The sequence below is a fragment of the Miniopterus natalensis genome, chromosome 18, assembly GCF_054644295.1.
Source record: "Miniopterus natalensis isolate mMinNat1 chromosome 18, mMinNat1.hap1, whole genome shotgun sequence".
Lineage (NCBI taxonomy): Eukaryota > Metazoa > Chordata > Mammalia > Chiroptera > Miniopteridae > Miniopterus > Miniopterus natalensis.
This window is the reverse complement of record NC_142098.1, coordinates 24,800,565-24,828,293: the sequence shown is the minus strand read 5'-3', so window position 1 is coordinate 24,828,293 and position 27,729 is coordinate 24,800,565. Positions and strand designations below refer to the sequence as shown.

The 27,729-nt window shown below is 41.1% G+C and overlaps 2 protein-coding genes across 2 annotated transcripts in view; one reads left to right on the top strand and one right to left on the bottom strand.

Moving 5' to 3' along the window:
* Nucleotides 1–8,939, top strand: part of PKD1L3 (polycystin 1 like 3, transient receptor potential channel interacting) — a 41,477-nt gene extending 32,538 nt beyond the window's left edge. The window contains exons 23-30 of the mRNA XM_087827410.1: nucleotides 2,351–2,478; nucleotides 3,070–3,230; nucleotides 4,467–4,677; nucleotides 5,116–5,217; nucleotides 6,885–7,016; nucleotides 7,809–7,889; nucleotides 8,312–8,441; nucleotides 8,875–8,939. Coding sequence (XP_087683536.1) covers nucleotides 2,351–2,478; nucleotides 3,070–3,230; nucleotides 4,467–4,677; nucleotides 5,116–5,217; nucleotides 6,885–7,016; nucleotides 7,809–7,889; nucleotides 8,312–8,441; nucleotides 8,875–8,939 — 1,010 coding nt within the window. The remainder of the gene's footprint in view (nucleotides 1–2,350; nucleotides 2,479–3,069; nucleotides 3,231–4,466; nucleotides 4,678–5,115; nucleotides 5,218–6,884; nucleotides 7,017–7,808; nucleotides 7,890–8,311; nucleotides 8,442–8,874) is intronic.
* Nucleotides 8,549–24,448, bottom strand: IST1 (IST1 factor associated with ESCRT-III). The gene is made up of 10 exons (XM_016196004.2): nucleotides 24,351–24,448; nucleotides 19,720–19,822; nucleotides 19,145–19,325; nucleotides 18,085–18,172; nucleotides 14,435–14,518; nucleotides 13,931–14,041; nucleotides 12,891–13,100; nucleotides 12,054–12,146; nucleotides 10,917–10,965; nucleotides 8,549–9,861 (listed from the first exon to the last, which is right to left on the bottom strand). Exons 2-10 carry the CDS (start codon nucleotides 19,805–19,807, stop codon nucleotides 9,662–9,664), a joined length of 1,104 nt encoding a protein of 367 aa, XP_016051490.1. The 5' UTR covers nucleotides 19,808–19,822; nucleotides 24,351–24,448; the 3' UTR covers nucleotides 8,549–9,661.
* Nucleotides 24,449–27,729: the final 3,281 nt, after the last annotated feature.

The following is a 27,729-nucleotide window of genomic DNA, read 5'->3' as shown; positions in this document are numbered from 1 at the left end:
CTTTTGCAACTTAAAAATTAACATGCTTATTAGCTATTTCATGAATCTTCAGTTTAATGACAGAGGATTTAACTTTCTTACACCCACACATGTCCCTAACATACACCCCTTTTCTTTCCTCATTTTCCCACCAAAGAGGTATATTTTATGGTTAATATTATTTCCATAATTGTGATAATATATTTTTCAAAGATGAGCCCTGTAATGTATTACAATTTCTTTTCTTTCACAACTGTTTGTTTTCCCTAGTTTATAATTCTTTTTTGATTGGTTGGTTTTGCATGCATCTGTCATTGGAGATGAATCAAACTCTTCCTAGAAGTAAAACCTTTATTCTGTTCAAAAGTATCCCATAATCTATCATTTTGTCTTTTTCTTAAGAGAGACCCTCCCTAGGGCCTCCATCCTTTCAGTGCAGTGCAGTTTGGTTATTCTCTAGGCCTGCTCTAGAGCTCTTATCCTGGACTCCCTCTTCACTGCCACCCTAGGGATTATCTTTACCTATTTCCTCCACTGGGTCCCTTCTCCTAGATCCCATGTCTTCCTTTCTTGGTTTACTTCCTCATTTTGCTGGAGCACATCCTACAGTAACTTCCTGGAAGGTGCAAAGGAAGTAAATTTTTTGAAGCCTTACATGCCCAAAAATTTTGTCATCACATTTGGTTGCTTATTTCATTGGATACAGTTGTTTTTCACAGAATTTTGGAAAGTACAGTCCATTGCCTCCTAACTTCTCAGTATGATGATGCTCCCATTCCCAAGTTTTTAGAATTGTCTCTTTGTCAACGTTATGAAAGGACCTGACTGTCCTCATAGTCCTTTAATCTGAAAATGTATGCCTAGATTTTGAGAAATTTTCTTTGCAAATTTCTCCTATTTTTTCTTTTTCTGATATTCCTAGTATTTTGAGGTAGAGGTAGGAACTCTTGGACTGATCCTCTGATTTTGTTAGGTTTTTGCTTTTATTTTCCACCTAATTTCTGAGATCACTTCAATTTCTAAACGATTTGAAATTTTCATTTTTATATTTTAATTTCCAAGACTTGTGTTTGTTCTCATATTTCTTTTGCATAGTCTCCTGTTGTTCTTTTATGGAATCAATATCCTATCGACTCTCTGAGGATACTATAGGTTCATTTTGTTTTTCTCAGCTCCTTCACTTTCTCTAATTCCTCTGAGCTTTTTATTTTTTTATTTTTTTTGTTATCTCCAATTATCAATGTTAGAGGTTTAATAATCTGGCTGTTTTTTTCATATTTGAGAGGCCATTAAAAAAAAAAGCAAATGCTAATTAGAAGCTCTGTATGCCTGGATAGAGCTTGTCAACTAGTATCTGTCTTTTCTCTTGGGCAGTCAGTTTTCAGAGAGGGACCCTCCAAACTCCTGCCTCGAGGATATAAGCCTGTTAGAGAGAAGTGAGGGAAGGAGAGTAAGGGTCTCACCCAGCAGTATGTAGACTTTCTTTTAATTCCCTTTTCTAGTTGACTCGCAATGTACCCGGTGTCTCTGAGCTCAGATTCTCTCTAGTTCAACATCACTAGCAAATAAACCTTTAGTCTTAGGCAGTGGAAGGCAGGATGGGGGGCAAATATCTGGTTGTGACAGGAAGAGAAAATCTGGGGTCTAACTGCTTATGCTCAGACTTGCAATCAGTTCCATTTTCAGTTCCACTTGACCCTCTACCTTCAGAGGTACCTGATGCCTCTAATATCCCAGCCTTTCCAGGGTTTTGTGGTAAGAATTGGCTTCCTTCTGGGTTTCCTGCACTGCTTAGGTTTCAGCTTCCTTGAATCTACTGGGTCAGCGTCATCTTATTTTCCAGCTTCCAAGTTTGTCCCTCTCGTTTGCCCTCCTCTTCTCTGTCATTTTCATACCCCTTCACTGTCATTGGAGAGGTGTTTTGTAAGGGCCTGGAGGGAAGCTGGCACACTGAACTCCCCTGCCTTTAACAGGAAATCTGTCCTAATCCTACTTCTTCTCACCTTTCTTCTCTCCCCCAGAACTTGCCCACGAGTGTCCTTCCCTTTACCACCAGGTTTTACTTCTAATCAGGAATTCCTTCTTCCCAGATCCACACAGAGTACACCACTTCTCTTATACTTCTAAGTGAAGCGTGACGGCTTCCTGAGGGTCTTCATAGGGACTTTTCATGCAGTCAGCACTTTTCTCCAATAGCTTTGCACATGTGACGTCATTTAATATTCATGACACCTCTAGAGGAAGCACAGCTTAGAAACTCAGAACATCTGAAATTGATGGTACAGGAACAGTTGAGGTTATTTCAAAGACGGAGTTTGAAGGGAAGAGAGCAAAAGTTCTAAAGACTCTTGACTAGAAATGTTATTCTCAGGTGCTTTCTTCGCTTCTGTAAGACTGGACACTTTAACTTCCCTTCAGACTTCAAAGAAGGACTCTGTCTGGTCTATCGTCTCACAAGTCATCTATTATCTGCTAGTCTGTTACTATGGCTTCGTACAGGTGAGTTGAAAATGTTAAATCTAAGAGACTCCCAAGCTTGCCGATTATTTGAGAAGCTCCACAATGAGCTATTGCTTGAATTACAGCTATGATTTTGGTCCTTTCCAGAAATCTGACTTCAGTTAAAGGCTGGCTGATTTTCCACAAAGTAGGTCTTTCAGTTTTCAAGAGTTAAAGAATTAAGTCTGTAGAAAGAAAATTACTTTTTGTACAGTTGTACTAACCCTGTGTAAAGCACTAGCAAGAGACTGAAAGTACAAACGGATTAAGCACTCAAAAATACAGGTGACGGCACCCCAAAGATAACGTACCTTAAGCCAAACACAATGTTTTCTTTATTTTCAGGCTTGATAACTAATTTAGAAACTTTTTAAATTAAGTTTAAGCAAAGAAAAATGACTGTACCCAGTGGAAGTTGTACTAGAAAAGGCCAACTATTCAGTAAGCAGCCCCTCTGAGCAACCACAGGGCAGAACAGAGACCATAACCCATTGTGTCCAGGTCAGATGATGGCAATGTTCGTAACACTTCATTAGGGGGAGACGTAGCTAATCTTTCAGGCAAGCAGCAGTGACTGTGGTGTCTGTTTAGGGTCGCCGGCTGAAACAGCAGAGATGGAGGTTCTTAACGAGGAAAAAAAACATTCTGGACATAAGCATAATCCTTACTAGCTTTGTCATCTTGGTGCTTGACATCAAGCTTATTTCTCTACATAAGAAGAACATGGCACAGTACCACTACGACCGTGACAGGTAAGAGGGAGCCGGAGCAGCCCAGGATGGATATTCCTCCTCCATGTCCAAAGTTTCCTGTTTACACACACGTATTCTTGCAAACTCCCCTTCCTCCTCCACTGCTCTACCAAATCTCTCTTTGTAGAATACCAAAGATAAACACAGAACTCAGACTAATGTCACAGCAGAGACGATGAACCAGAAGCCTATACTGCTCATCACGTTGAAAAGGTCTTCTGCCTTTCACATCAAAGGGCCTGGATTAGTCATTATTTTGCACCCTGGCCAAGGAATAAAACCTAAGACATGACAAGTGATCATCCTTCAAATAAAACCACAACACATGGTACATACTTTTAGTCCAAAGCAGTTGCTTTCTGGGTAGGGATGTTCATCCACACCAAGACATTCTGGTGCCCCTTTGGACTCTTTCTCTGGCCATTCTCATGGGGAAGAGCATCTCTGGCCCAGATCAAGTATTGCCATGCACTTTTCTAACCTTTCAGTGGTGAGCAGCCTGCACCACTGGTCTAAGACTAAGGCACTGTCCCAGGAAGGCCTTATAGTGGGTTGTTTATGCAGGGACACTGGGTCTGTGCAGTTTGAATTATGCTGGCAGCTGAGATCCAGCCTGCTGTGTGGCACCGTCTAGGTCTTAGACAATAAAAGAATTGTGATCAAGGGTCAACATGCTCATACCTATGGGGGTCTTTCCCAGTATAATTATGAATGCCTCTCTCAAATAACAAAACCTAAAAAAATAAAAAACCAACACCAAATTGGTAATTAACACCCCTTACCTCTAATCATCTTTCTACTCAGCACTGTTAAACCTATTAGAGGGTCAGGTATCTACTGCCAGAGGACAATACAGTATTAGTGTGTTACAGAAAACAGACCAGCCTAATGGCACGTGTCATTATGTTAACTCATCTTTTAAGAGGAGAGATTTAACTCAAATCAGAGCAGTAGAAGGCTGGCCTTGATTTCCAGGATGAACCTGGAGTAAAGAAATCAGAGGTCACATTTCAAGTTTTCTTCAGCACAACTCCCAACCAAACATGTGTTTCTTTTGCCAGTGCTCTCATATCCACAGGCCACACTGGAAAGCAGAGTTCTTACATCAAGCATTTCACCTAGTAGGACTCACAACTGCTGCACTTCGGCAGTGGGAACACTGGAGAAACTGACGTCACAGGAATTGGTGATGGCATATACTTCATGCTGAGTAACTGTCGGCCTTCCTTGATAAAGGTTCATCAACTTCTATGAGGCAGTAAAAGTGAACTCGGCTGTCATTCACCTCATGGGCTTCCTGGTTCTGTTGGCAACTGTTCAGCTATGGACCCTGCTGCACCATAACCCCAGGCTCCAGGTCATCGGAAGAACACTCACCAAAGCCTGGGATGAGGTGGTGGGCTTCCTGTTGGTCATCTTGATCCTGCTGACAGGCTATGCCATTGCTGTGAGCGCCCATTCAGTGTCTGTCTTTCCTAAGTGCTATAGTCTTGAATCACTTTGCTTCTCTTAGAAAAGATCACTATGTGGAAAATCAGTTCAAGTTGGCATTGAGTTTTGGAGAAAAAGTAGTGCAGTAAGAAAGCTGGTTTTAGTTACAGTGCCATAATTAGCAGGAGGACTTCAATTCATATATTTGTATCTTTAAAATTGGGATAAAATTTAGCTCACGGGAATGTGAAGGTCAAATTTATATGAAAATACTATGTAACTACAAAGGAATTTTATATATTTTTTAGGCATGGTAATCAAAATGGCCACTAAGGATTTTAATTTTCATTATGTTCGTTCTGTTGACCTCATCACTGAGTACCTCAAGACAGAAATAACTGCAATAGCCTCCACTTCTCTCCACTCCCTGACTGGTCTTTCTCCCTCTTTTCAGTTTAACCTGCTATTTGGGTGGAGCATCTCCGACTACCGAACTTTTTTCAGCTCTGCAGTGACTTTTGTTGGTCTCTTGATGGGAGTCTCTCATTACAAGGAGGTGAAAAACCCCATCCTGTTTTCCCTACAGAACTCTTTTGGTTTAATAATACAGGGTGGGGCAAAAGTAGGTTTACAGTTGTGAGTACACGAAACAATTTATTTATTAATTGTATTTCCATACAAACAACTGTAACTCTACTTTTGCCCTACCCTGTGTCTAATAAAGGGAGCAATGTTTATAAAAGCAGCCCCTACTATACGATGGCACCATTAGAAAAGGGAGATTTAGATGCTTTGTCGTTCTGGTTTCTGGTACCACCTATGTCTACAAGCTTTGGGGTGGCTATTACTTTCAGAAGCCTGTCCTTTTCTAAACACATAGTCCCACCTCTCACTTCCTGTGTCCTTAATCTTACTGCCAAGGACACAGCCTGAACCTTTGCTCTTGTACCTGGCCAGATTACATGGGGTTGCTGCTGCCTTTTCAGTGGCCCTTTGAAGTAGACAATGGAAATGACTTTTAAAAATTAGGCCCGTACAATTCCAGAAGAGCTGTGATGTTTCTGTTTATAGTTAACAATTTCAGAGAGCCTGTTATTTTCCCCCAGGAACTACCAACACAAACCCGTTTCTATTCAACCTATGAAAAATAAAGCAGGAAACCCAGGTGAGGATTTGGGTCCAAAGCACAAGCATATATAGATTTGATCAGGGAAGAAAAAAACTGCAATTCAGATCAGTGCAGGTGGCAAGATTTTCATCAAGGCTTATCATTCTGATAACCTACGTTTCAAAGGTTACTAATTAAAATGGGTAAGTTATCATGGTTTCTGATGTGGAAAACTGCTACCTCCCTAAGATAACCACTGTTTTGGGGGTACTATTTTATTGTGGTTCTAGCCCCAATCACTAGAGAGTGAAGTCCTCAGCCATGGAACACTTTAAATACTAAAGTTCTTAAAGGAAGTAATCAGAATACTACACTTTTACTAACACTTATTTTTGGACTTTTTAAAAAAACACACACTTTTCTACTCTAATCATAAATATACAATGTGAAGGGCCAATGGAGTTATACTTATTGGGAAAAGTCTTACATCATAAACTCAGAGTGTCCAAACTTGACCTAATTATGCTATTAAGTGGATGATAGGCTGCTACTAGGAAATGTTTTGACAGAGATTTCCATCCCAGTGGCATTTAGTTTAAGTATACATCCTCTAAGTTGCTTGTCTTTTTTTAAAAATGCCAGTGATGAATGAGCCAATACCAAGGGAAAATAAACCATTAGTATTGGAAAATCAACATGACTTTTTAAATATCTAAAATAAGATTGGGAAAAAGTAGGTTTACAGTTGTGAGTACGTGGAAGTTTACTCTTGTATTATTTATCATTGTATTTTTTGCATGCAAACTGTAAACCTACTTTTGCCCACCCCTGTATTTTCTGGAATTGCCAAAACTCACATGGGCTTTGAATCCTTTTAATTTTGCAACTCACCTGTTCTTATGAAAACCCCAAAGGCACAATTATTTTTACACCCTTAGGGCCATTCTTGCTCTTCTCTCCCCTCAAAAGTATTCTTTTAATAGTTTTGCTTTTCTCTCTCATTTCCACCAGACAAGTGTTTTCTTATATATCCCAAATGTTAGCACGTAACTTACATTTTTAAAGTAGAAATGAAACTGTGAGTGTTTAAACTCAGTGTTTTATTGTCTTCCCAGATTATTGCATTAGACCCAGTCCTGGGCTCCTTTCTGATCCTCACCAGTGTCATCTTGATGGTGCTTGTGATCATTAACCTTTTTGTTTCTGCCATTCTAATGTCCTTTGGTAAAGAAAGAAAGTCCCTTAAGGTAGGTAACTCTATGGCTTGGGAATTTATATACTGGTTTCCCCCACTACCCAAAAGTAGAGCGCATTCCTATGAAAACTTTTAAAAGCCAAAATGGCATAACACAAAGAAGCAATTACCATTAATTTAAATGGGAAACATTTTTAATCTTTCCCAGTCCCCCAAAATAACCTACCAAATAATACATCAAACCTAAAACAGCACTAACGTATAGTAAAAGCAGGAATATCATATACAGCTATGTAAAGCAGAAATAATGTAGTGTTATTTCAGTGTGTGCTGCCTCTGTAACAGCTTACTGCAAACACTGAACGTAGGCTACCTTCGCTTTTCATCTTTTTCATAAAAGCAAAAGTCCTCTTCGGATTTCTTTTGGTTAGTGAAAACAGGTACTAACACACATCTCCTAGCCCTAAAAGTGAAGTGGCGTAAAGTGGGGGATACCTATATAAACCGTTCCATTTTATACCACTGCAAAAGTTCAACTGTAGCTGCTCTTAAGATTACAAAAGGATGTAATGCACAATATCAGCATATTCCCTTTATTAGTATCCACAGCTCTGCCAACTATTTTCCTAGGAAACCCAATTTACCAAGACTGCATTGTGTTCTAGCCACTGTCCTATAAATAGCTGACCCTCAACTACTAAGCAGAAACACTCCAATGCCTAACAGCAAATCATTAAAGGAAGCAGTATCTTTACTATATGTTTACTTTTTTTACCTTTGATACTTTTCCCCTTCAACATTAGGAACAATTTCAATTTATTTTTCTCCTTTTCTCCTCCAACAGACTTGGAAAGAAGCTGCACTGATAGATACGCTGCTGCAGAAGCTCTCAAGTTTATTAGGAATCCAGTGCACCAGAGCACAGGTGAGTGAACAGCTGTGACAGCAACGGACACTGACACTAAGTGTTAAAAAATGAACTGTCTTAACCCTGTTATCGCCTAGCAAATACTTATTTTTGCATGGCGTAAGCTTAGAAAATTATAGCTGTTTACAGTACACTTTGTTAATTTTGTCAGTGAGGAATCAAAATCCCCTTCGCTGAAAGTCCTTATGTTTATGATCTTGGCACTGTCAGGAAAGTCTTAACACTGCAAGAGTGACATATTTAACTGGTTCTGCTGCCAGAAATGCCAGTAACACAACCCGTGTTCTAGGATGGCTGTAGGAAATACCAGTGAGTCAGATGTGAGCCCACTGCAGCTTATTAGAAATAAAGATACAAGCATGTGATCTGGCTGATGGGGAGCATTTCTAACACTGTGTTCCTTGCCCTAATTTAATTAGGTCCTGAAAGCCTCCACAAAGCCCCAGAGGAGTAACCAAGCCAACTCACAGATGCTATCTGGGCTTAAACAGAAAGACTGGAATGGGCTCCTTACTGCCGCAGACATCCACGTTACCCAGGGAGCCAAAGGTAAGGTCTGGCTTGTGCCCAGCATAGGTCACTTGCTTAAAATATTCTCCACTAAAATCCAAATTTGCAGCTCATCATCTAACCAAACCAGTGGAGAAAGCAGGGCACAGAATTTTTAACTTTATTATCAGCTACCAAGCTATGAGATACAAACCAGTCAAAAACATTAAAGAAAGGTTGCTTGAAACAGGTATGTACAGATACACAGAAGCGAGTCTTATCTTCCGATCCCAAAGCCATCCCTGTGGAAAAGAATGGCCTTAGCTAGGGGGCAAAGGAGCATGTTAGTTATAACAGTAATTAGAGTCTCATCCATCAAGGAAAGCAGCGAACAATTACAGCCACAGGGGCACTAAAATTTGAGATCAGTTTTTAAAGGTTCTCTTAATCTTCAAGTTTTCAAATGAAAACAGGGACCCCTCTTCTCCTGTAGGCTTTCCAGCTCACTATTCAAGAGACTTGAATACTTCTATTAAGGCAACTGGAAGCCCACCTTAGCCTTGAATGGTGACCAATATGCGTCCTGTCCTTCGTTAGTAATGCAACAGGCCACAGAGGGCTCCCTGTGAATCCAGTAAAAGTATGAGAGGCCATCAACTCTCCAAATAAACTTTGCAACTGGATCCAGGTGAAACACTGCCCTGCAGCAAGGAGTAGAGTATATGCCAATGAGAGGACCCAGCTTCCAAGAACTGTTACAGTGGCTTCCTGAGTCATTTTCTCTCTCCCATTCATATTAGAGCGAGAAAATACACATTTTAGCCTTGATTCTCACGCACCATAAATCCCTCTGTAGAGTGGGGTGTGTTTCTAAGTCTAGAACCTCAGCACAGAGCTGAGACACTTCATGAAGTACTCTCTTCCATAACCCAGCCATCTGTCAGCTCTCCCCACAATGCTTTTACGTTCTCACTCCCCTGTAGAGGGAAGGTGGGACAGGCGAGGAGAGAACCTGGGCTCATACTGACAGGAAACAGACAAGCACGGCTTACAGGAGTCAGCTGCTCTGGCCTCAGTGTCTCTAGTCATTCATCTCTTAGGAGCAATAAAGAACTGGATGGAAAGCACCACAATTTGGTAGAGCAGGAAGAGAGCCCAGAGGAAGAATGTGCTCGGTGATGGTTAAGAGATGAAACAGAATTTCATGGAGATTCTTTGTTAGAAGGAGAAACTGCTCAGTTTCAACTTGCAGAACTTGGATGTTGCCTGGTTTGAGATGCCTATGTTTTCTTTTTCAACTCTTCAAATCTCCGGGAAAGATCATCAAAGTCAATGTCCTCAGATGCTGAGGTGCTGGCACCGGCAGATGCAGTTGGTAGTGTATCTGGCACAGATGGCAACTCTGGTAGTACAAAGTTGTCATAGGTATCCACAGGTCTTGAAGGGGGCTTTGTAGAGGCTTCTGGCTTGGGTCCAGGACCTAATTAAATTAGGGCAAGGAGCACAGTGTTACAAATGCCAAAGAAGTGGGTCAGAGCCCAGTCCCCTTGGCAGAAACAAGTCAATCAAAATGCAGTAGAAAAACTAGTTTCCTTTTTAAATTACAATTTTTTAATTCTAAAGGTAAGTACACAGAGCACTGATTTAAAGAAACTGTCCCCTTTCATAAAGGCCTGCTCACAAACGCCTGCACCCATAAAAACAAAGTCCAAAGTCTGGAGTGGTACCAGAATTCTGTTGAGAAGAAGCTACTCTTTAAGGCTTGGGGGGGAATTTTTTTACAAGAAATGTTAATGTCAATCTTATTTGATATAAAATACAAAATGGAAGACTATAAATACAGATCAGATCCTATTACAAGTTAAAACTCACCGCCCCTCTCTATCTACTGTATGTTTCTATTTATATCTAAGTTCTAGAACAAGCAGACCTAAACTATAGCATTACAACATAAGAACAGCACTTGCCTATGGGGTGGAGCTGACTGAAAAGGAACAAAAGGGAACTTTTCTGGGATGATAGAAATATTCTGATAGAAATGTTCTATAACTTGACTGAGGTGGTGGTTACATATCCTATGTGTGTATAGACACCCCATGTAATATCAAAACTCATCAAAATATATACGTCCTCTGGGTTTCTAGGCTGCTATTTTTTAAATAGACGGCTACATGAGCATGCCTGCTTTGCAAAAAGTCACTGAGCTATTCACTTATAATTTGTGTCTATTTACCCCTCCTTTTTTAAATTTCTAGACACAATGGAAGATGAATCAGCAGGAACATAAAGAACTTGAAAAAATAAAAATGTGTGAAAAGGAAACAGGGAACTTGGGAGATTTGGGGCCAGGGAAGATATTTTTCTTTTGGAATAGAAGAGGGAAATCCTGAGTTCTGTTTTTGCCATACTGAATTTGGAGGGAGGATAGGACATGCAGGTTGAATGCTGTGGACAGGAAAACCATCTCTGAGGGAGGAACAGTAATGAGAAAATAGCAAAGGGCTCAGCACTGAGCCTTGAGGGTTTCTAACTCACCAATAATCTGTGCAGAAGAGACATTCTTATTAGCATTACTGTCATCAACCTGAAACACAAAAATTGTTACCAAAGAAAGCAATGGCATCACTGGAGAAAGTACAGATATGGTATAGGAGCCCCTGTGCTTTCCAAAAGCTAAGCTGCTCAGCAAAAGCAACAGAACCTGCCCCCCACTCCTGTCCTGATCTTCCAAACAGATAGATACCATGTTGAACTCTTAACCACGGAGCAGGGAAAGAGATTCTAACCACACAGCAACACCTCTTTAATCTGGTATCTTCAACTTCCAGGCAGAGAGAAAGCACTAAACCACTAACTTCATCTCCAAGAACCAAGTCCTCAAATACCGATGAGGATCATCTGCCTCATTCCTAGAAACAGTTGTGGGCAATGCTTCAATGCAGCAAGACCAAACATAAGAAAAACTCAGGCCCAAGATAACATCCAAAGGAAAGAACAGGAAGCAAGCTCAGGAACAGGAGAACCTCCCTAGATGAGTAATTTCCACAGCAAATGCCACACCAATTTTTTTCCTCAGTAATGCATCAGATGGAAACAGCTCTCAAAAGGCTGTGTATGCCAGCTGGGCAAATGAGGCTGGCAGAAAACAAGTAATTTAATTCTAAACCAAAGCTGCTACAACCACCTACACAGTTCAAAGCATTGTTTCCATTATAGCAAGTTTTAACTACAAGACTAAAATGTAAAATTAATGCTATAGGCTGAAATTTACTAAATGGACACTTCTGTTACGTCAAAAATCTGGTCACTATTCCTTATACAGTACTGAGAATTTATAAAACTGGTAGTATAATTATTATGATATTCTAGCTCCAAGTAATTATCTACATAGTTTAAAAAAAACAAACTGGTTAAGTGCCCTACTAGAACTTTCTAAGATCTGCAGCTCCCTCCTGATTCCTGGCTGAATTGCAGACAAAGCATTGCCACCAATGATGCTGCTGCCACCACACCCCACTTCCAGGGTTATGTTAAAGCAACACAAAAATCCAAAGCAAGAACAATGCTGGTACTAGGAGTTGATAAAAACTTTGCCTTCCCTTTGGCCATTATTTTGCTCTCTCTTCGTGGGATTCACTCTCCTGCTGCTTATAAAGAGGCTCAGGCACTTACAGATTCATATGATGGGGGAACTGCTGGTATCTGAGGTGGATGAATATTGGGAAAGGCCTGATAAGGCCCCATTGGCAATCCATTGAAATCCGACTGCAAGAAGAAAAAGGCAACATTAGAGACACTGCGCCCAAATAGCAATTTTCTCAGGTTTGTGTATGGGAAGGAAGAACTTTATATACACAGTAGGTCCTCAAATAATGTCGTTTCATTATAATGTTGAATGCCACAGGAAAGTAACTCTTGTTTCTATCAATTAGCCTATGGTAAAATTGGGTTTCATAATACATCATTTCACTTCAAGTCACAGAACTATCGACAACATTAAATGAGAACTTACTATACATGTCAATATATACAAGAGCCCCAAAAGGAAAAAAATTCAAAATAACCACGTCATCAGAAGGATTCCAGATTTTTAAAGATCTGTAGCGAAAGGCTATTCAAATTACTATATCAATTGCTTGGGGACGATTATTAGACTTTACAACAATGATCATCATCTTGTACAAAAAAGGTTTCTGTACTTGGTAATAAGTGAGTGTATTCATTTTTTGGAAAAAGCTACTAATATGCCTGGAACAGGCCCCAAATATGTTCAGTGGGAAAAAAGTTTTCCTAGCACCCTCTCCAGATTTTCCCACTGCATTACCTATAGCTGAACCAGAAGACATTCTCTAAATCCCAATATTTTTTACACAATATAATTAAGCTAACACCAAATGTTACTGCTAAATCCTCTTGACAACCTATAACTCCTGAGTATATTTACAGAGCCAACTTGTCATCTTCTGTTACACTTTCAAGAAGTTACATCACATTTATATGTATACTTACTGGTCCCTTTGGAAGTGGGTATGAGAAAGGAGTACTTGGAGTGGGCATGGGCATGGGCATAGGCATAGGCATAGGCACTGTTCCATCAGGTCCACTAACGGGTGCTGTGAACCCGCCCCCACCTCCTCCTCTTCCAGGTCCCCCCTTCTTCACGTCATCTGTGAATCCAACATCAATAAGATCTGTCTCTACTCCAGGGGGAGCTTCTGCCTGAGAAAGAGAAATCCATATCATCACCCCATATCACAGGGGAGGTTCCTAGGAAGCAGACTGAGATGGACATTAGCATGAAGGAAGTTTACTGAGGTCTCGGGATAACGACCTGTGTGAAAGTGAAGGAAACAGGGATGGGAAAAGGAAGAAGTTGGGCTGTCATGCAATCAAAGGCTTCAGCCAATTCCCCAGGGAGCTCTGGAGCTAGGTAGGATAAGTCTACAGCAGATGTCCCCAACTGTGTCAGAACGGAAGTGTCTTTAAATCCCTGCATTGACCAGTTACTGAATACAAGCTGCCCTTAGGAAAGACTTTGAGTAAGGAAACTCTCTCTTCTGAGGGCCATTGCTAAAGGGACACTCAACTTTGTGTGAGATCCCAGTGACCAATACTCTCGAGCTTCTGTTCTGAAAATGTGGGATGGGGGCTGTCTAAGCAGCATACCAAAGCATCTACTAAACCCAACTGACCTTAAATGCTGAATAATTATTACTGTATTGGCATATTTACCCTCTTTACACTGTAAGCCTCTTTAGGACAGGGATCCTGTTTTTATATATCTCTATTCTCAGCTTCCTGTGAATTTTCTGGCACATCACAGGTGCCCTATAAGCATCAGGGTTGGTACCTTTTCAAAGTGCTTTCAGGCATTCATTTCATCTGATCCTTAAATACACTGAGATATGTAGGCACAATTATTTTTACCCAAAGGGCACTAACTGGGCAAAGGTTTAAACTTTCACACACAAACTGCAGTGCAGAGAATATGGTCAAAGACAGTGGTGTCTAGAGACTCTTCCGTGTGCTCTCAAAGACACTACACTTACCATGACCACAGAGTCAGGCTCATAGGGCACATTGTAGTTCTTGGCAATTTCAATCAGGTATCTCTCCACCAGGATTTTGGGCGGAGCTTCCACACTCAATTTGTGCATTAGCTGTAATTAGAAGACCCAGGTTTAAGATGCATCTACACCAACCAGCCTAGGTCTAACCTGTCTCACTTTTACATTTTGTTCCTCTCATTTTATAGGTAAACTGAGACCAAAAAAAGGGGGTTCAGACCAGTTAAATTATTTTTTTCTAGTCACAATGTACATTACAAGCCCCATGTCTCTCACATCATTTTCTGGTTCCATATGACCCAGGTGACCCAGGTGTTGGTAAAAGACTGCACTGCCTACCAGAGGGCCTTCCTTTCACCCTCACTATGAAATGTGCAACCCTAGATTAACCCTACCATATAGTGGTAACTATTAGATCACTGCAGGCAATAAATTAACCTGTCCCACCCTGCCCACTGCTTCACAGTAAACAAGTATATTCCTCACCCTGTCATTGACAGTTCCAATCTGGTTGGTCCTACATAACTTGCCATATTCCTTGCTATACTTGGCACAGAGCTGATCAGCAACCTACAGAGAAAAAAGAACAGTAAATAAAAGTGGAAACCGTTCCTATAGTCTGCTTCAAACTTACTCCTATTAACAGTAAACAGGCTTCTAATACAGGATATCCAAAGAACTGGGGTCTATAAAACCTTAAGGGGTACAACTAATTCACTTAGTTATTAGTTCATATATCCATTCACTGAGCTGCAACTATATGCAAAACATTAGAATAAGCATTATGATATACACTATAAATAATGATGAACAAAACCAGATACTGTTCCTATTCTTAGCCTTATAGTCCCTGGGGAAAACAGTCATTATTCAATCACACAGGTAAAAGTAAAAGTGCAGCTGTGATAAGTACTACCAAGGGATAGTGCACCATACTATCAACAGCTTATGACAGTAGAATCGGATCTGATAAAAAAATTTAAGTCAGGTAACTGGGTGGTGGGCACACAATACAATATACAGATATGTATTCTTGAACTGTACACTTGAAACTCATGTTATTAACAAATGTCACTCCAATAAATTTGATCTAAAAAAATATAAGGTTCCCAGAAGAAAGTGATGCTTCATTAAGATATAAAGGATGATTAGGAGTTAACTAAAGGAGGAAAGTAAGGGCATTCCAGGAAAAGAAAACATGTGCAAAGGCCTCTGATGGAAAAGCAGGGCCATCAATCTTCAAGCCAAAATAGGATAGTGAGCCCCTAATGCAGATCCTGAGGGAGGAATGTGGTAGGAAATGAAGAAGGCAAGAGGGGGGCCAGACAATGCAGGGCCATGGAGGCCATATTAGTTTTGTTTCTACAACAAGCACAAGAGGAAGATACTAAAGGGCTTTAAAACAAGGCATAGTAACAGGATCAGATCAGCGTTTTGAACAGAACCCTCAGTTCTGATGGAATGGGGAACAAACTAAAGAAAACCAAAGCAAGTATAGGAAGAACATTCAGGAAGTTACTACAGTAGTCCAGGCAGGAGAGAGGACAGTGGCACTGGACCAGAGTGGTCCCAACACCTGGGAGCCCAGTGAAGGGGCACTCACTGTCCAATGTGTAGACTTTCAGGGATACCTGGTACTTATCAGCTTGTCATTTATCTTTTGATAATGTTCTGCTTTATATTAATGTAGCATTTTTAAATACTCGCTTATATTATTTTATCATTCTTTGTATATGGCGTTTGGGGTCTGTGGCATATTTAGGTATGAGATTATTTTCTTAATTAGCCTAGTTTTCTTCAAGTTTCTATGGTTTCATTTTTAAAAAACATGTAAATCTTTGTTTCATTTGGAATTAATCTTGATATAAAGGAGGAGTATAGGAGAAGCTAAAAATGAGGCTGAGATTAAAACTACAAGAAGCAGTTGCCGCTGACAGCTGTCAGGGGAGAGGGTTGGGCTGGGTGAGAAGGGTTTAAGCAAAGAAAAAATAAGGAAGACTCACTGACACAGACAGCAGTATGGTGACGGGGGTAGAAGAGGGTAAAGGAGAGAGAAATGGTGGTGGGAGAAGACTTGACTTGGGGTGGTAAACACAATTATAATAGATCAGAAGATGTATTATGGAATTGTATACCTGAAACCTGTATAATTTCAATAACCAATGTCACCCAATAAATTCAATTTAAATTTTAAAAGTATTTCCATTAAAAAGCAGCAGCAGCAGTTGCCTTACTCTCCCATTTCTCTACCCACAAAACTATGTTTCTTCTCCCTACTGTATCAGAATACAGGTTTACTCTCTGGGGAGGTTAAACTAAAGGGGCTCTGGACTCCAACCACAGCAGAGAGCAGAGAAACTGAATTAAGTGTAGGTCTTCTACGAGAAAAGAATGAGACCCTGGGCTTCCTTCTCTCGTGGGCTCTCAGAAATGCTGACAGCCAGCTTATACCTCCCAGGTGTAGGATTCCTCTCTGAGGAAAATGGCCAACCCCAGGAAAGAAAACTAGTTCCTGACAGTCTGGAGTTCCCTTGAGAAAGGGCTTAGTCAGATCATTCAACAATGAAGGCATCTGGCAATAAGCCCCACCCAGGCATACAAGAGGTTCCAATTTGTCTCACTCATAAATATAAACCAACAGCCCAGTCAGGCGTGGCTCAGTGGTTGAGCATTAACCTAGGATCCAGGAGATCGGGGTTTGATTCCCGGTCAGGGTACATGCGCAGGTTGTGGGCTCGGTCCCCAGTTGGGGGCGTGCAGGAGGCAGCCGATCAATGACTCTCTCATCATTGATGTTTCTCTCTCTCTCCCTCTCCCTTCCTCTCTGAAATCAATAAAGATATACTTAAAAAAATAAAATAAAATAAACCAACAGCCAAGAATCACCAAAACTTTGAGAAAAGCCCCTACTATAAAAGTCTAAATCTAAGAATTAGAAAACAAACATTAAGAAAACAAAAATTAAAAAGATACTGTAATATTCTCAGAAGACGCTGTAGCCATGAAACAGAAACAACAGACTATAAAAAAAATATTAAGAGAATTAAAAAGAGCTCTTAAAAACAGAAGAAAATCTCAAAAGATGGTAGATAAGACTAAGACAATTTTAGAGAAGACAAAGCAAATATACAAAAATGTAGAAAGAAAATGAGAGAAAATAACTCAACTGAATTGTTTTCAATTGAGTCAGTACTATACCCATGTGTGGCAGGCAGTTTTTTAGCTAATGTCTGTCTCTTCTGCTAGACTTTAAGCTACAAGTATAGGGCTGGTATCCTATTTTGCTCACCACAGTACCCTCAGTGCCCACCTAGCTTATAATATCTGTTCAATAAATATTTGTGGACTGCATGAAGCATAACATCTAAAATGCTATTTTAACTTTACTGGTTTACAGTTGTATAAGGACTTTTCTATTTGTACATACATAAACAACATTTGTCAAAAAATAAAAAAAATGGCACCACTTTAAAATGGAACCAGAGCTCCCATGCCAAGGGAACTGCTTTACATAACTTATGCCTCAAATCTTTGGAATATTAACAGGGCAAAATAACCTTTGGGCTGGGCTTAGGGCAATAATGTGTCCCAAAGAACTGTTTGCCAAGATAACAAGAAAGCAGTTATTATGACTACTGAACCGATGACTACCGAAACATTATTTAGAATTAACATCGTTATCTCCACCAATAGAAATGCCTTCCTTCTAGCGTTTCCCCCTTCCCCTTCTCATAAATACCCATTGCCTTTGTCTCCTAATCGAAACACTATTTGGACTTCTGCCTGAATCAGTGAGTCCCCAATAGCTATTCTTATTGATCTCAAATAAATGCTTATTGTCTCTTATTCTGAAAGGCCTTTTTTAAGTTAATATATTGCAATAAAAATAATTTTAGACAAAACTGAGGGTACACAAAACTTTGCTCCTTAGAAAAATTATTCAAGTTTCCAAAACACTCTTCTATTCTATGATATAAGGCCTGAAAAGGAGGAAGAAACAAATTTACAAAGCCCATGTCAAAGGCAGTATGGGAAGGGTACAAAATACCTGATCAAATAAGTAGAAATGACTTATGTTAACGAACCTTTCTAACAATATGAAAAACTACAGACATCATGAAATTGGTTGTACTCACTATTTTCAACTCGGCCACTTCTGACTGGAGTCGAGGAGCAGCCCAGATAAGTGTAGACACAGATTCAGCCAGACCAGAATCTAGCTCCCTAATTAAAGAAAAATTAATAAAATTTAACATTCTTTAAAGCAAACCAATAACCCTAACATTTGTACAATATATCCAGATAGACTCTAGAGCTATTCACAAATCTCATTAAATTTTCAATAACTAAACTTCTAGCCATTTCCATCATCCTATTTTACTTCTGGGAAAACTCAAACTAAATGACATGCCCAAGGTCACAAAGTCAGGAAATAGTCAGCCAAGACTCAAACTTAGGCCTCTTCGAATTCAGATTCTGTATTTTCAACAGTTGTCTACAATGAGATCAAACCTTCAAGTGAATAGTAAAGAAAAGGTACTTGGGTATGTCAAATAGTCCCTTAGTGCTCACCCCTGCACGTAGAAAGACCAGTATCACTCCTTTCTCAAATTCCACAGGTGATTTTATTTAGGTCTTGGATCAAAATATCTTACTTCATTAAGGTTATACAAGATAAATAAGTTCTAGAGCTCTGCTGAACAAACTGTACCTATAATTGACAATACTGTATTGTGTGCCTAAAAATTTTGTTAAGAGGGTACTTCCCATGTTGTGTTCTTACCAAAAAAGAAAGGGGTGCAGGGAATACAAGGAAACTTTTGAAGGTGATGTTATGGCCTTGATTGTGGTATTTGTGTACAGATGTGTGTATGTTTCCAAATTCATTAAACTGTATAAATTAAGTATGTGTAGTTTTTCTATATCAATTATACATCAGTCAAGAAAAAAAAAGAGACTAAAAAAACTTACTTCAGCCCAGTTGGCCATGGCTCAGCGATTGAGCATCGACCTAGGATCCAGGCGATCGGGGTTCAATTCCCGGTCAGGGCACATGCCTGGGTTGCAGGCTCGATCCCCAGTAGGGGGCGTGCAGGAGGCAGCCGATCAATGACTCTCTCAACATTGATGTTTCTATCTCTCTCTCCCTCTCCCTCTCTCTGAAATCAATAAAGATATATTTTTTAAAAAACTTACTTCATAGACTGAATGAGGCCAAACCTGGCCAGCAGCAGGTCACAATACAGCTCCAGGATCTCCATGGCCTCCACGAGGTAGTCTTCTCGTATAATGTGCTCCACTCGGATCCGAGCTCGTTCATCTTTCCCAGCAGCCAGGTAGTCAGCAATCTCTTTCCTCGCTTTTTGGGCCAGTTCGGCTAAGGCATAAATCCCACTCTAGTCACACAGCAGTAGTATACTGGGCCCAGGCCTGCAGGCAGACATCCACCCCAACAGAGACAAGTGGATGTTTGTTTCTACTATGTCCTCACTCACTCCCTTAGCAAATCTACTCTAGAATTTGCTACTCTGTCTAGGTGAGAATATTGTTTGTGTACCCAGAAATTTCAGGAGTCATGTTACCTATTCCATAGTAACAGTATGTCTCTTTCCCTGCAACAAAGTGATTCAATCTACCCAGATATATCCAAAGTTTAAAGGATATAGGATCCCTAACTTCATAGTACTTAGCCTGAAAGAGCTAATACCGAGATGCTAAGACTTAGTGATGTATTTTGGGAGAGAAAATATGGGCAATCATGCATTACTCACTTTTTTTTTTCTCCAATAGTTTAAGACGGTTTATGACTAATCTCAAATTGACTCGTAAACGCTCAGCTTTAAATCCAGAGCCCAGCATGCTGTGGTATTCTTCCTGTTAAAAGATTAAGAAGCACAATGGCCATTTTTAAGTTAAAATTAGTTCAGAAACTAACACCAGTTAGAGGATGGATTATTTGACAAACCAGAATGGTTTTCTAATACAGGCAAGTGACATGACCTGATTCACATTTTTTAAAGGTCTTTTTGGCTGTTGTGTGGAGAACTGATTGGGGAGGATAATGACGGAAGCAAGAGGACAAAGGAGAAGGCTATTACTATATTCCAGACAACAGACGGAAGAGTTTAGACGGAGGTAGTAAGCAGGTGGTGGTGGGAAAGTGATTCGACTTGAGATCTATTTTGAAGGAAGAGCTGAAAGATTTTGCTGATAGGTATCTATGTATTGGTGTAGGAGTGGAGTGATAATAAAACAAAGAAGCAGGAAGGCTGCCTATTTCTCCCAAAAACCTCACCTTAAAACTGACAGCTTTGCCTCTAAGATCAGGACAAAAAAAGAATACCCACTCTTACCACTGTTACTCAGTACTACTGGATGTCCTAGAAAGAGCAATCAGGCAAGAGAAAGAAATAAAAGGCATCCATACTGGAATAAAGAAGTAAAATTGTCACTTTTTGCAGATGACATACTATATGGAGAACATCAAAAGACTATCAGAAACAAACAAACAAAGCAAAGTTGCAGAATACAAAAATCAACGGACAAAAAAAATCCCTTGCGTTCCTATATACTAACAATGAAATACCAGAAAAAGAAATAAAAATAACTCCATTTGCAGTTGTAACAAAAAAGGATAAAATAACTCGAAATGAACCTAACAAAGCGAAGGGTTGGCACACTGAAAACTACAGACATTGCTGAAGGAAGCTGATGACACAAATAAATGGGAAGATATTCCGTGTTCATGGATTGGAAGAATCAACATAGTTAAAATGGCCACATTACCTAATGCAACACACAGATTTAATGCCACCCATCAAAATCTCAAAAGAATTTTTCAAAGAAATACAGGGTGTCCCAAAAATACGTATACACACACTTTGAATAATTATAAAGGCAGTGTTTATTAAAATACATTTCATTTTCAAACTTGAGCTATCAGCTGTTAAAGTGTGTATATATTTTGGGGGGATACCCAGTAGAACAACAACAAAAATCATCAGATTTGCACGGAACCACAAGAGAGCCCAAATAGCCAAAGCAATCCTGAGAAAAAATAACAAAGCAAGAGTTACCACATTCCCTGACGTGAAATTATAGTACAAAGCTACACTAATCAAAACAGTATGGTATTGGCAGAAAAACAGACACACAGACCAAGAGAAAAGAACTGGGAGCCCAGAAATAAACCCACACATATACGGGCAACCAATTTTCAACAAAGGAGCCAAAAACATATGCTGGAGAAAGGAAAGCCTCTTCAATGAATGGTGCTGGGAAAACTGGAAAGCCACATGCAAAAGAATGAAAGTAGACTGCTATTTGACACCATCCTCAAAAGGGATTAAAGACATATATAAGACCTAAAACAATAAAATCTCTAGAAGAAAACATAGGTACTAAATTTACAGACCCTGGTCCCAGAGAGGCTTTTGTGAACATGACCCCAAAGGCAAGGAAAGTAAAAGCAAAAATAGGGACTACATCAAACTAAAAAGCTCTGTACAGCAAAAGAAGCCATGAACAAAAACAAAAGGCAACCAACCAAATGGCAGAAGATATTTGCAAACAATACCTCCAAAAAGGGGCTAATATCCAAAATACATACAGAACTCCTACAATTCAACAAAAAGAAAAAAAAAAATCCTATTTTTTAAAATGGGCAGAGATGCCCTTGCCAGTTTGGCTCAGTGGTTACAGCATTGGCCCACAGACTGAAGCGTCCCAGGTTCGATTCGAGCCAAGGACACGTATCTCAATTGTAGGCTCAATCCCCAGCCCTGGTCAGGGTGAATGCAGAAGACAACCAGTCGATGTGTCTCTGACATCATTTCTCTCTCTCCCCTCCCCCCCTTCCACTCCCTCTGAAATGAAATGGAAAAAATATCCTCGGGTGAGGATTAAAGAAAAAAAAAAAAGCAGAGAATCTGATCAGACACTTTTCCCAAAACATACCAACAAATATACGAAAAAATGTTCAACTACACTAGCTCTAAGGGAAATGCAAATGGAAACCACAATGAGAAACTACCTCACACCTGTTAGGATGGCCATAATCAATAAGACATGAAATAACAAGTGTTGGAGAGATGTTGATAAAAGGAACCCTCATACACTGCTGGTGGGAATGTAAATTAGTGCAGCCAACTACGGAAAACAGTATAAAGGTTCCTCAAAAATTAAGAATCTTAATTTGACCCATATGACCCAGCAATTCCTCTTCTGTTAATCTACTAAAAAAAGTTAAAACATTTACTCATAAATACATATGTATCCCTATGTTCACTGCAGGATTATTCACAGTGGCCAAGACATGGAAAAAACCTTAGTGTCCTTCGATGGATGACTGGATAAAGAAAATGTGGTGCTACATATATACTATGGAATATTACTCAGCCATAAGGATAAAATACTGCCATGGATGGAGCTTGAGAGTATCATGCTCAGTGAAATAAGTCAGACGGAAAAGAACAAAAACATGTATTTCACTCATATGTGGGATATAAAACAGAAAGGAACAAACAAACATACAAAACAAACTCACAGACAACAGTATGGTGGTTACCAGAGAAGGGGGCGGGGGCAGGTTGAAGAGGGTAAAGGTGACAGGAGGAGACTACACTTTGGGTGGTGAGAGAAAAAGGCAATATATAAATGACATAATTTAGAACTGTGCATTTGACACATATAATGCTATTAACCAATGTCACCCCAATAAATTTAATTAAAATTTGAAAAATATATATTCTCATCTTATTATTCAAATCTTTCCTCTAAGTCTCAGCCTTTTAGAACAAAACTAGTGCCTACGGTCACAGAAACAGCATTAACACCTACTCTCATGCAAAGAAATAAAGGGGTAAAAAACCCAAGGAGGAAAAAAGCTGTTCTATAATATTTGACCACAGAAGGCTATTTACCATGACTTTCATTAAACAGTAGAGTTGCAATCAACGGAACCACTCCCCCCTCCACCCATGAGACTTCAGGGTGTATACTACCGTGCATTCTGTATCTAAGCAGCACAACTCCTATTTCTCTCAGTTAATTCTGAACTTGAACTTCAAAACATGTAATATCCAAACAAAAGTAAATGAACAGTAGACAAACCAAAAAGATGTCCAATATAAGGAAGAACACCAGGAACAGTATTTGTCTGCTTGTGCATACCACTGATAGAAAACATCAGATGTATTTTCCTTTTGTGAAACTGCCTCCAGAAGCTTTTAAACTACATTAATAATTTACCGAGTCCCAGGACACAATGGGACTTACATATTACAGAGTATCTGGGTATCGTTATACTGAATTATGTACAATCCAGCCACCAGTGGGCGCGAGCAGCAGCTTTGCCCGAGTATGTAAGTTTCTCCTATTGAAGCTCCGACGAACCTGAACGCGGCGAACAGAAGGCCAGCGTCAGTTTAGGCGTTTGGGGCTTTCCCCCCACCGCCCAAAATTGGTTGTTGCTGAAGCTGGATGAGGGAATTCGTTATACTCTTTACTTCTGTCTGTCTGAAAATTTCGCAATACAAAGTTTAAAATAAATACGTAAGCATAACAGAAAAATTACAACCCCCAAGAATTAAGACCAGCTCATTTTAATTTTACTACCAGAGAAAGTGAAAATGGCTCTCCCATGCCTTTCCTAGTATTTCATTATCCAACAGACGCTCTTGCCTCCCGTTCCCCGGGAAAGTCTATGCTGGTCGAGCTCAAGGACCTCACCTCCGGCCGCCGCAGCACCCCGGAAGTGGAGCGCTGACAACACAAAGAGAGGGGCAAGGACAGGACCATGGGCTCCTCACAAGGTCTGTCTCATCGGACAGGCAGGGGGCTGCGAAAAGAGGCTGCAGCCGCTGTTTGATTCAGCTACAGAAAAGGGCAATTTCCTCCAGCCAAAGAGGCCCCAACTCTGGGCCGCCCAGGACACAGTTCAGGGACCCGCCGGACTCGGAGAACAGGCCCTCGCGGACGATGGCGACAACCACGAAATCCTTCTGGGCCACAGGAAATGGGGCAGGGGTGTCGCTTCTCGGTGCGGAAAGTGCTGACCGAGCCCCTTCACCGACGGGCACCGGAGCCCAGGCAGCGGAGTTCCCACCCCAGGGAAGAGATGCCTCCGGACAGGGAGGACAACAGGAAAGTTTGGCGGCTTCAAGTATCCCGGCCCAGCGGTCCTCAAGCTGCTGGAGACCCTGTGACGCCCCCGGCCCCGAGCGGCCCGGCGCCGTAGCCTCTCCCGCCTGACCTCCGGCCTGACCCCCACACCCACTACCTTTCCCTTTCTCTTCACTTGCCACGTTAGGGTCGTTTGAACCCCGGGCTGGGGACTTCTCGATTCCAGGCGCAGCGCCAGGAGGAAAACAAAGACCCTTGACGCAGAGGATGCCACACTCACCGGACCGAAACCAGGCGTGAAAACGGCGGAGACAGACCGACTCCAGAACCCAGATTCAGCATCCAAGATGGCGGCTCCCTCGGACTGAGCACAGCGAGCTCGGGCGGAGGGATCCGCGGGCCGAGCTAACCGCTCGCTCCTTCCCAGGGATTGGCTGAGCGCCCGCCGCTCCCGGGACTCACGGCCCGGGACCTCGGCGCTCCCTCGCCCTGCTCCCTTCGGCGCCCGCGCGGCCAGGGACTACTTCCCGCGGCGGAGGCACGGGTGCGGCGCGTCCCGTCAGTCACCCGGGATCGCTACCTGAGTCACCTGCTGGGCGTGCGGAGGCTCTCGCAGGCCTCGCCCTGGGCACGGGGAAACTGGCGACGGAATTCGCGGCCGGTGCCTGGTTCCGGATTGTTCCAGTCCCTGGAAAAACCGGCTCCGGTACTGCCTTTCACCCTCCCGCAGTTCCTCCTTGAGATTTGCTCCCTTCTCTCTCTCCACTCCGCTCGCCCTGGGGGCTTTACCCCTGAGTCTCGGGTTCTTTCCCGGCGTGCAGCGGCCGAGCACGTTTCGGCTTCTCTTGACTTTTTCATCACCGCCGTGTAACCGACCCTTCCCCCTCCTCCCTAAGTCGCCCCCCGTCTCTCCATCCACGCACTGGTACCCCTGCCCCGCTTCTCAACCAAGTCTGATGGCTCTTTCAAGCAGAACCTCTACAGTCTGTATTACTTAATTCCGTAGGATGTTTCCTTAGCACCGCATTCTCTAGGAATTTACCGTATCTACGGATTGAGAGGAAAGTTCTTCGTTTATCTTTGTTTGCAACTTGAAAACCATCCTCTCGGCTTAGCCTTGGGAGGGGCTCCCGGGGCTCTCGGCTTCACCCGGAGGCAGTGCCGCCCCCTGCTGCAGAGGGTGCATCTACCCGGGACAAAATTGTGGTTGGCTGACTTGCGATGCGGTCATGTGACAGGCATGAAACTGTGTTGCCATAGTTTCATAGTGAGGTTTACATGAATTTAGAAATCAGGTGCCTTTATAACACTAGCAGTATTTCTAAATAAAACCGGGTTCCAGAACCTGAAAGTTCACGGTGTTTGGTGCCTTTTAAATGTGTTGGGGGCGGCCGGGGGGGGGGGGGGGGGATACAGTAAATGCGTGCATATATAAATTAAGCCGTAATGCAGTAAGAAAGAAAAGTGAGGGCGAACTGCTCGAGTTTAGAGATGTAGAGGCACAGCGACCAAATGTAATCTGTATGGATCTTGTTAGATATGGATTCAAACAAATTTAAAAGGCATTTTTGAGACAATTACGAAAATTAGACTGTGGACCAGATATTACATACCAACCAAAGAATTGTTTTTACATTGTTAAAGGGTTGTAAAAAGGGGAGGGGCAGGATATATGACAAAACCCTATGTTGCCCACAAAGTCTGAAATATTAACTCTCTGGCACTTTACTGAAAATGTTTGCTGACTCCTTAAATAGAAGAAAGTATTACAAATTGTGTAAGAGAGAAGGCAAAGATGATGGACAGAGAGTAATTTGCCTTGTTCTTTTTTTTTTAAATACTAAGATTTAGAAAGGGGAAAGTCTCAGAAAGCTTTTAGGCTAAAGGATATAAAATGTAATAGGAACTACTCTGGACATCTATCTTCCTAAGACCTAAGAAAAAATCAAGAGCATTTTTTACAGTATCTATGGAATGATTCTTAAGATTACTTATTAACTACGGCTATATACAAATATTAACTATCTCGCATTTTACAGTTTACGGGGTACTTAGAAGCACATTACCTCAATTTGAGGCTCATACATTCCAATGAAGCAGCTGTAAATCAGAAATGATTTTTAGTTATTATAGGAGGAAAGTGGAGCTAAGAGCTGTAAAGTGACCAATCCAGTAGTTTAAGTGCCAGCACCAAAACTTGAACCCAGATCTTGAGACTTGATTGACATCATATACGTTCCATATATCCATATTTCCATAATAATTTGCCTCCTGGTTTTCCTTTCAATTTATGCACATTGAGTTTATCAACAAATGAAAATATTTGGGTTCACATATAAGATTAAAAGAGGGTTCTCAAATCGGATTGTTTTCATGAGATTTCATCGTAATCATCTTAGAAAACTTTATTTTTTCTTAAATGAATTCAAATGAAAACTTATAACTCTAGATTTAAAATATAAGCCTGAAAGTTTAAACTATCTCCTTAAAATATGAGGTTTTTATCATCCGGTGCATGGAAAGGTCGCCAGTTCGATTCCTGGTGAAGGCACATGCCCAGGGTGTGGGTTCAGTCCTGGGTGCTTATGGAAGGCAACTGATCAGGTTTCTCTCTTGCACCGATGTTCCTTTCTCCCTCTCTAAAAAAATCAAAAGAAAAAAGGACTTAAAAACAAAAGGTTGTATGACACAAAAAACAAAACAAAACAATGCCACCCAATTAAAGGTAGCTTTTTCTGTCCAAAATCAAACAAAAATAAAATAGTCTGGCCCTGCCCAGCCAGTGTTGCTCAATGGTTGAGCATCAACCTGTGATCCAAGAAATAGAGGTTCAATTCCCAGACAGGGCCAATGCCCAGGTTACAGGCTCCATCCACAGCAGGGGGGGTGGGGGGGCAGCCAATCAATGACTCTCATCATGGATGTTTCTATCTCCTTCCTTCCTCCAAACCCAGACCCTTCAGTCCACCGGCGGACGCTCTATCCACTGAGCCAAACCGGCTAGGGCTCTCATCAGCGTTTTTCTTCCTCCCTCTCTCTCTTCCCCCCCTCCTTCCCTCCCTCTCTCTCCCCCCCTCGTTCCCTTTCTCTCTCTCTCCTCCTCCTCCCTCCCTCTCCCTTCCTCTCTAAAATCAATTTTAAAAAAAAGAGCCTACAGAATGGAAGAAAATTTTTGCAAACATCCTATAAGGATCTAGTATCCCGAATATTTAAAAAAACAACTCTTACCAGACAACGATAAAAAGACAACTCAGTTTTAAAATGGGCATAGACTTTGTATAGACATTCTCCAAAAGGTCAATAAAAAGCACGTGAGATGTTCAACATCATTAGGTACCTGGGAAATGCAAACCAAAACTAAGTGAGGTATAACTTCACACCCGCTATGATGGCTATAGTGAAAAAGACAAACAATAACAAGTGTAGCCCAGGATATGGAGAAATTGGATTCCTCATATATTGCCGGTAGGTATATAAAATGATGCAGGCACTTTGGGAAACAGTTTAGTAATTCCTTAAGTTAAACATGGACTTGCCATATGATCCAAAAATTCCACTCCTGAGAGAATTGAAAACATAGGTTCACGTGAAAATTATACACAAATGTTCATAGCAACATTATTCAGAATAGCCAGAAAGTGGAAACAACACAAATATCC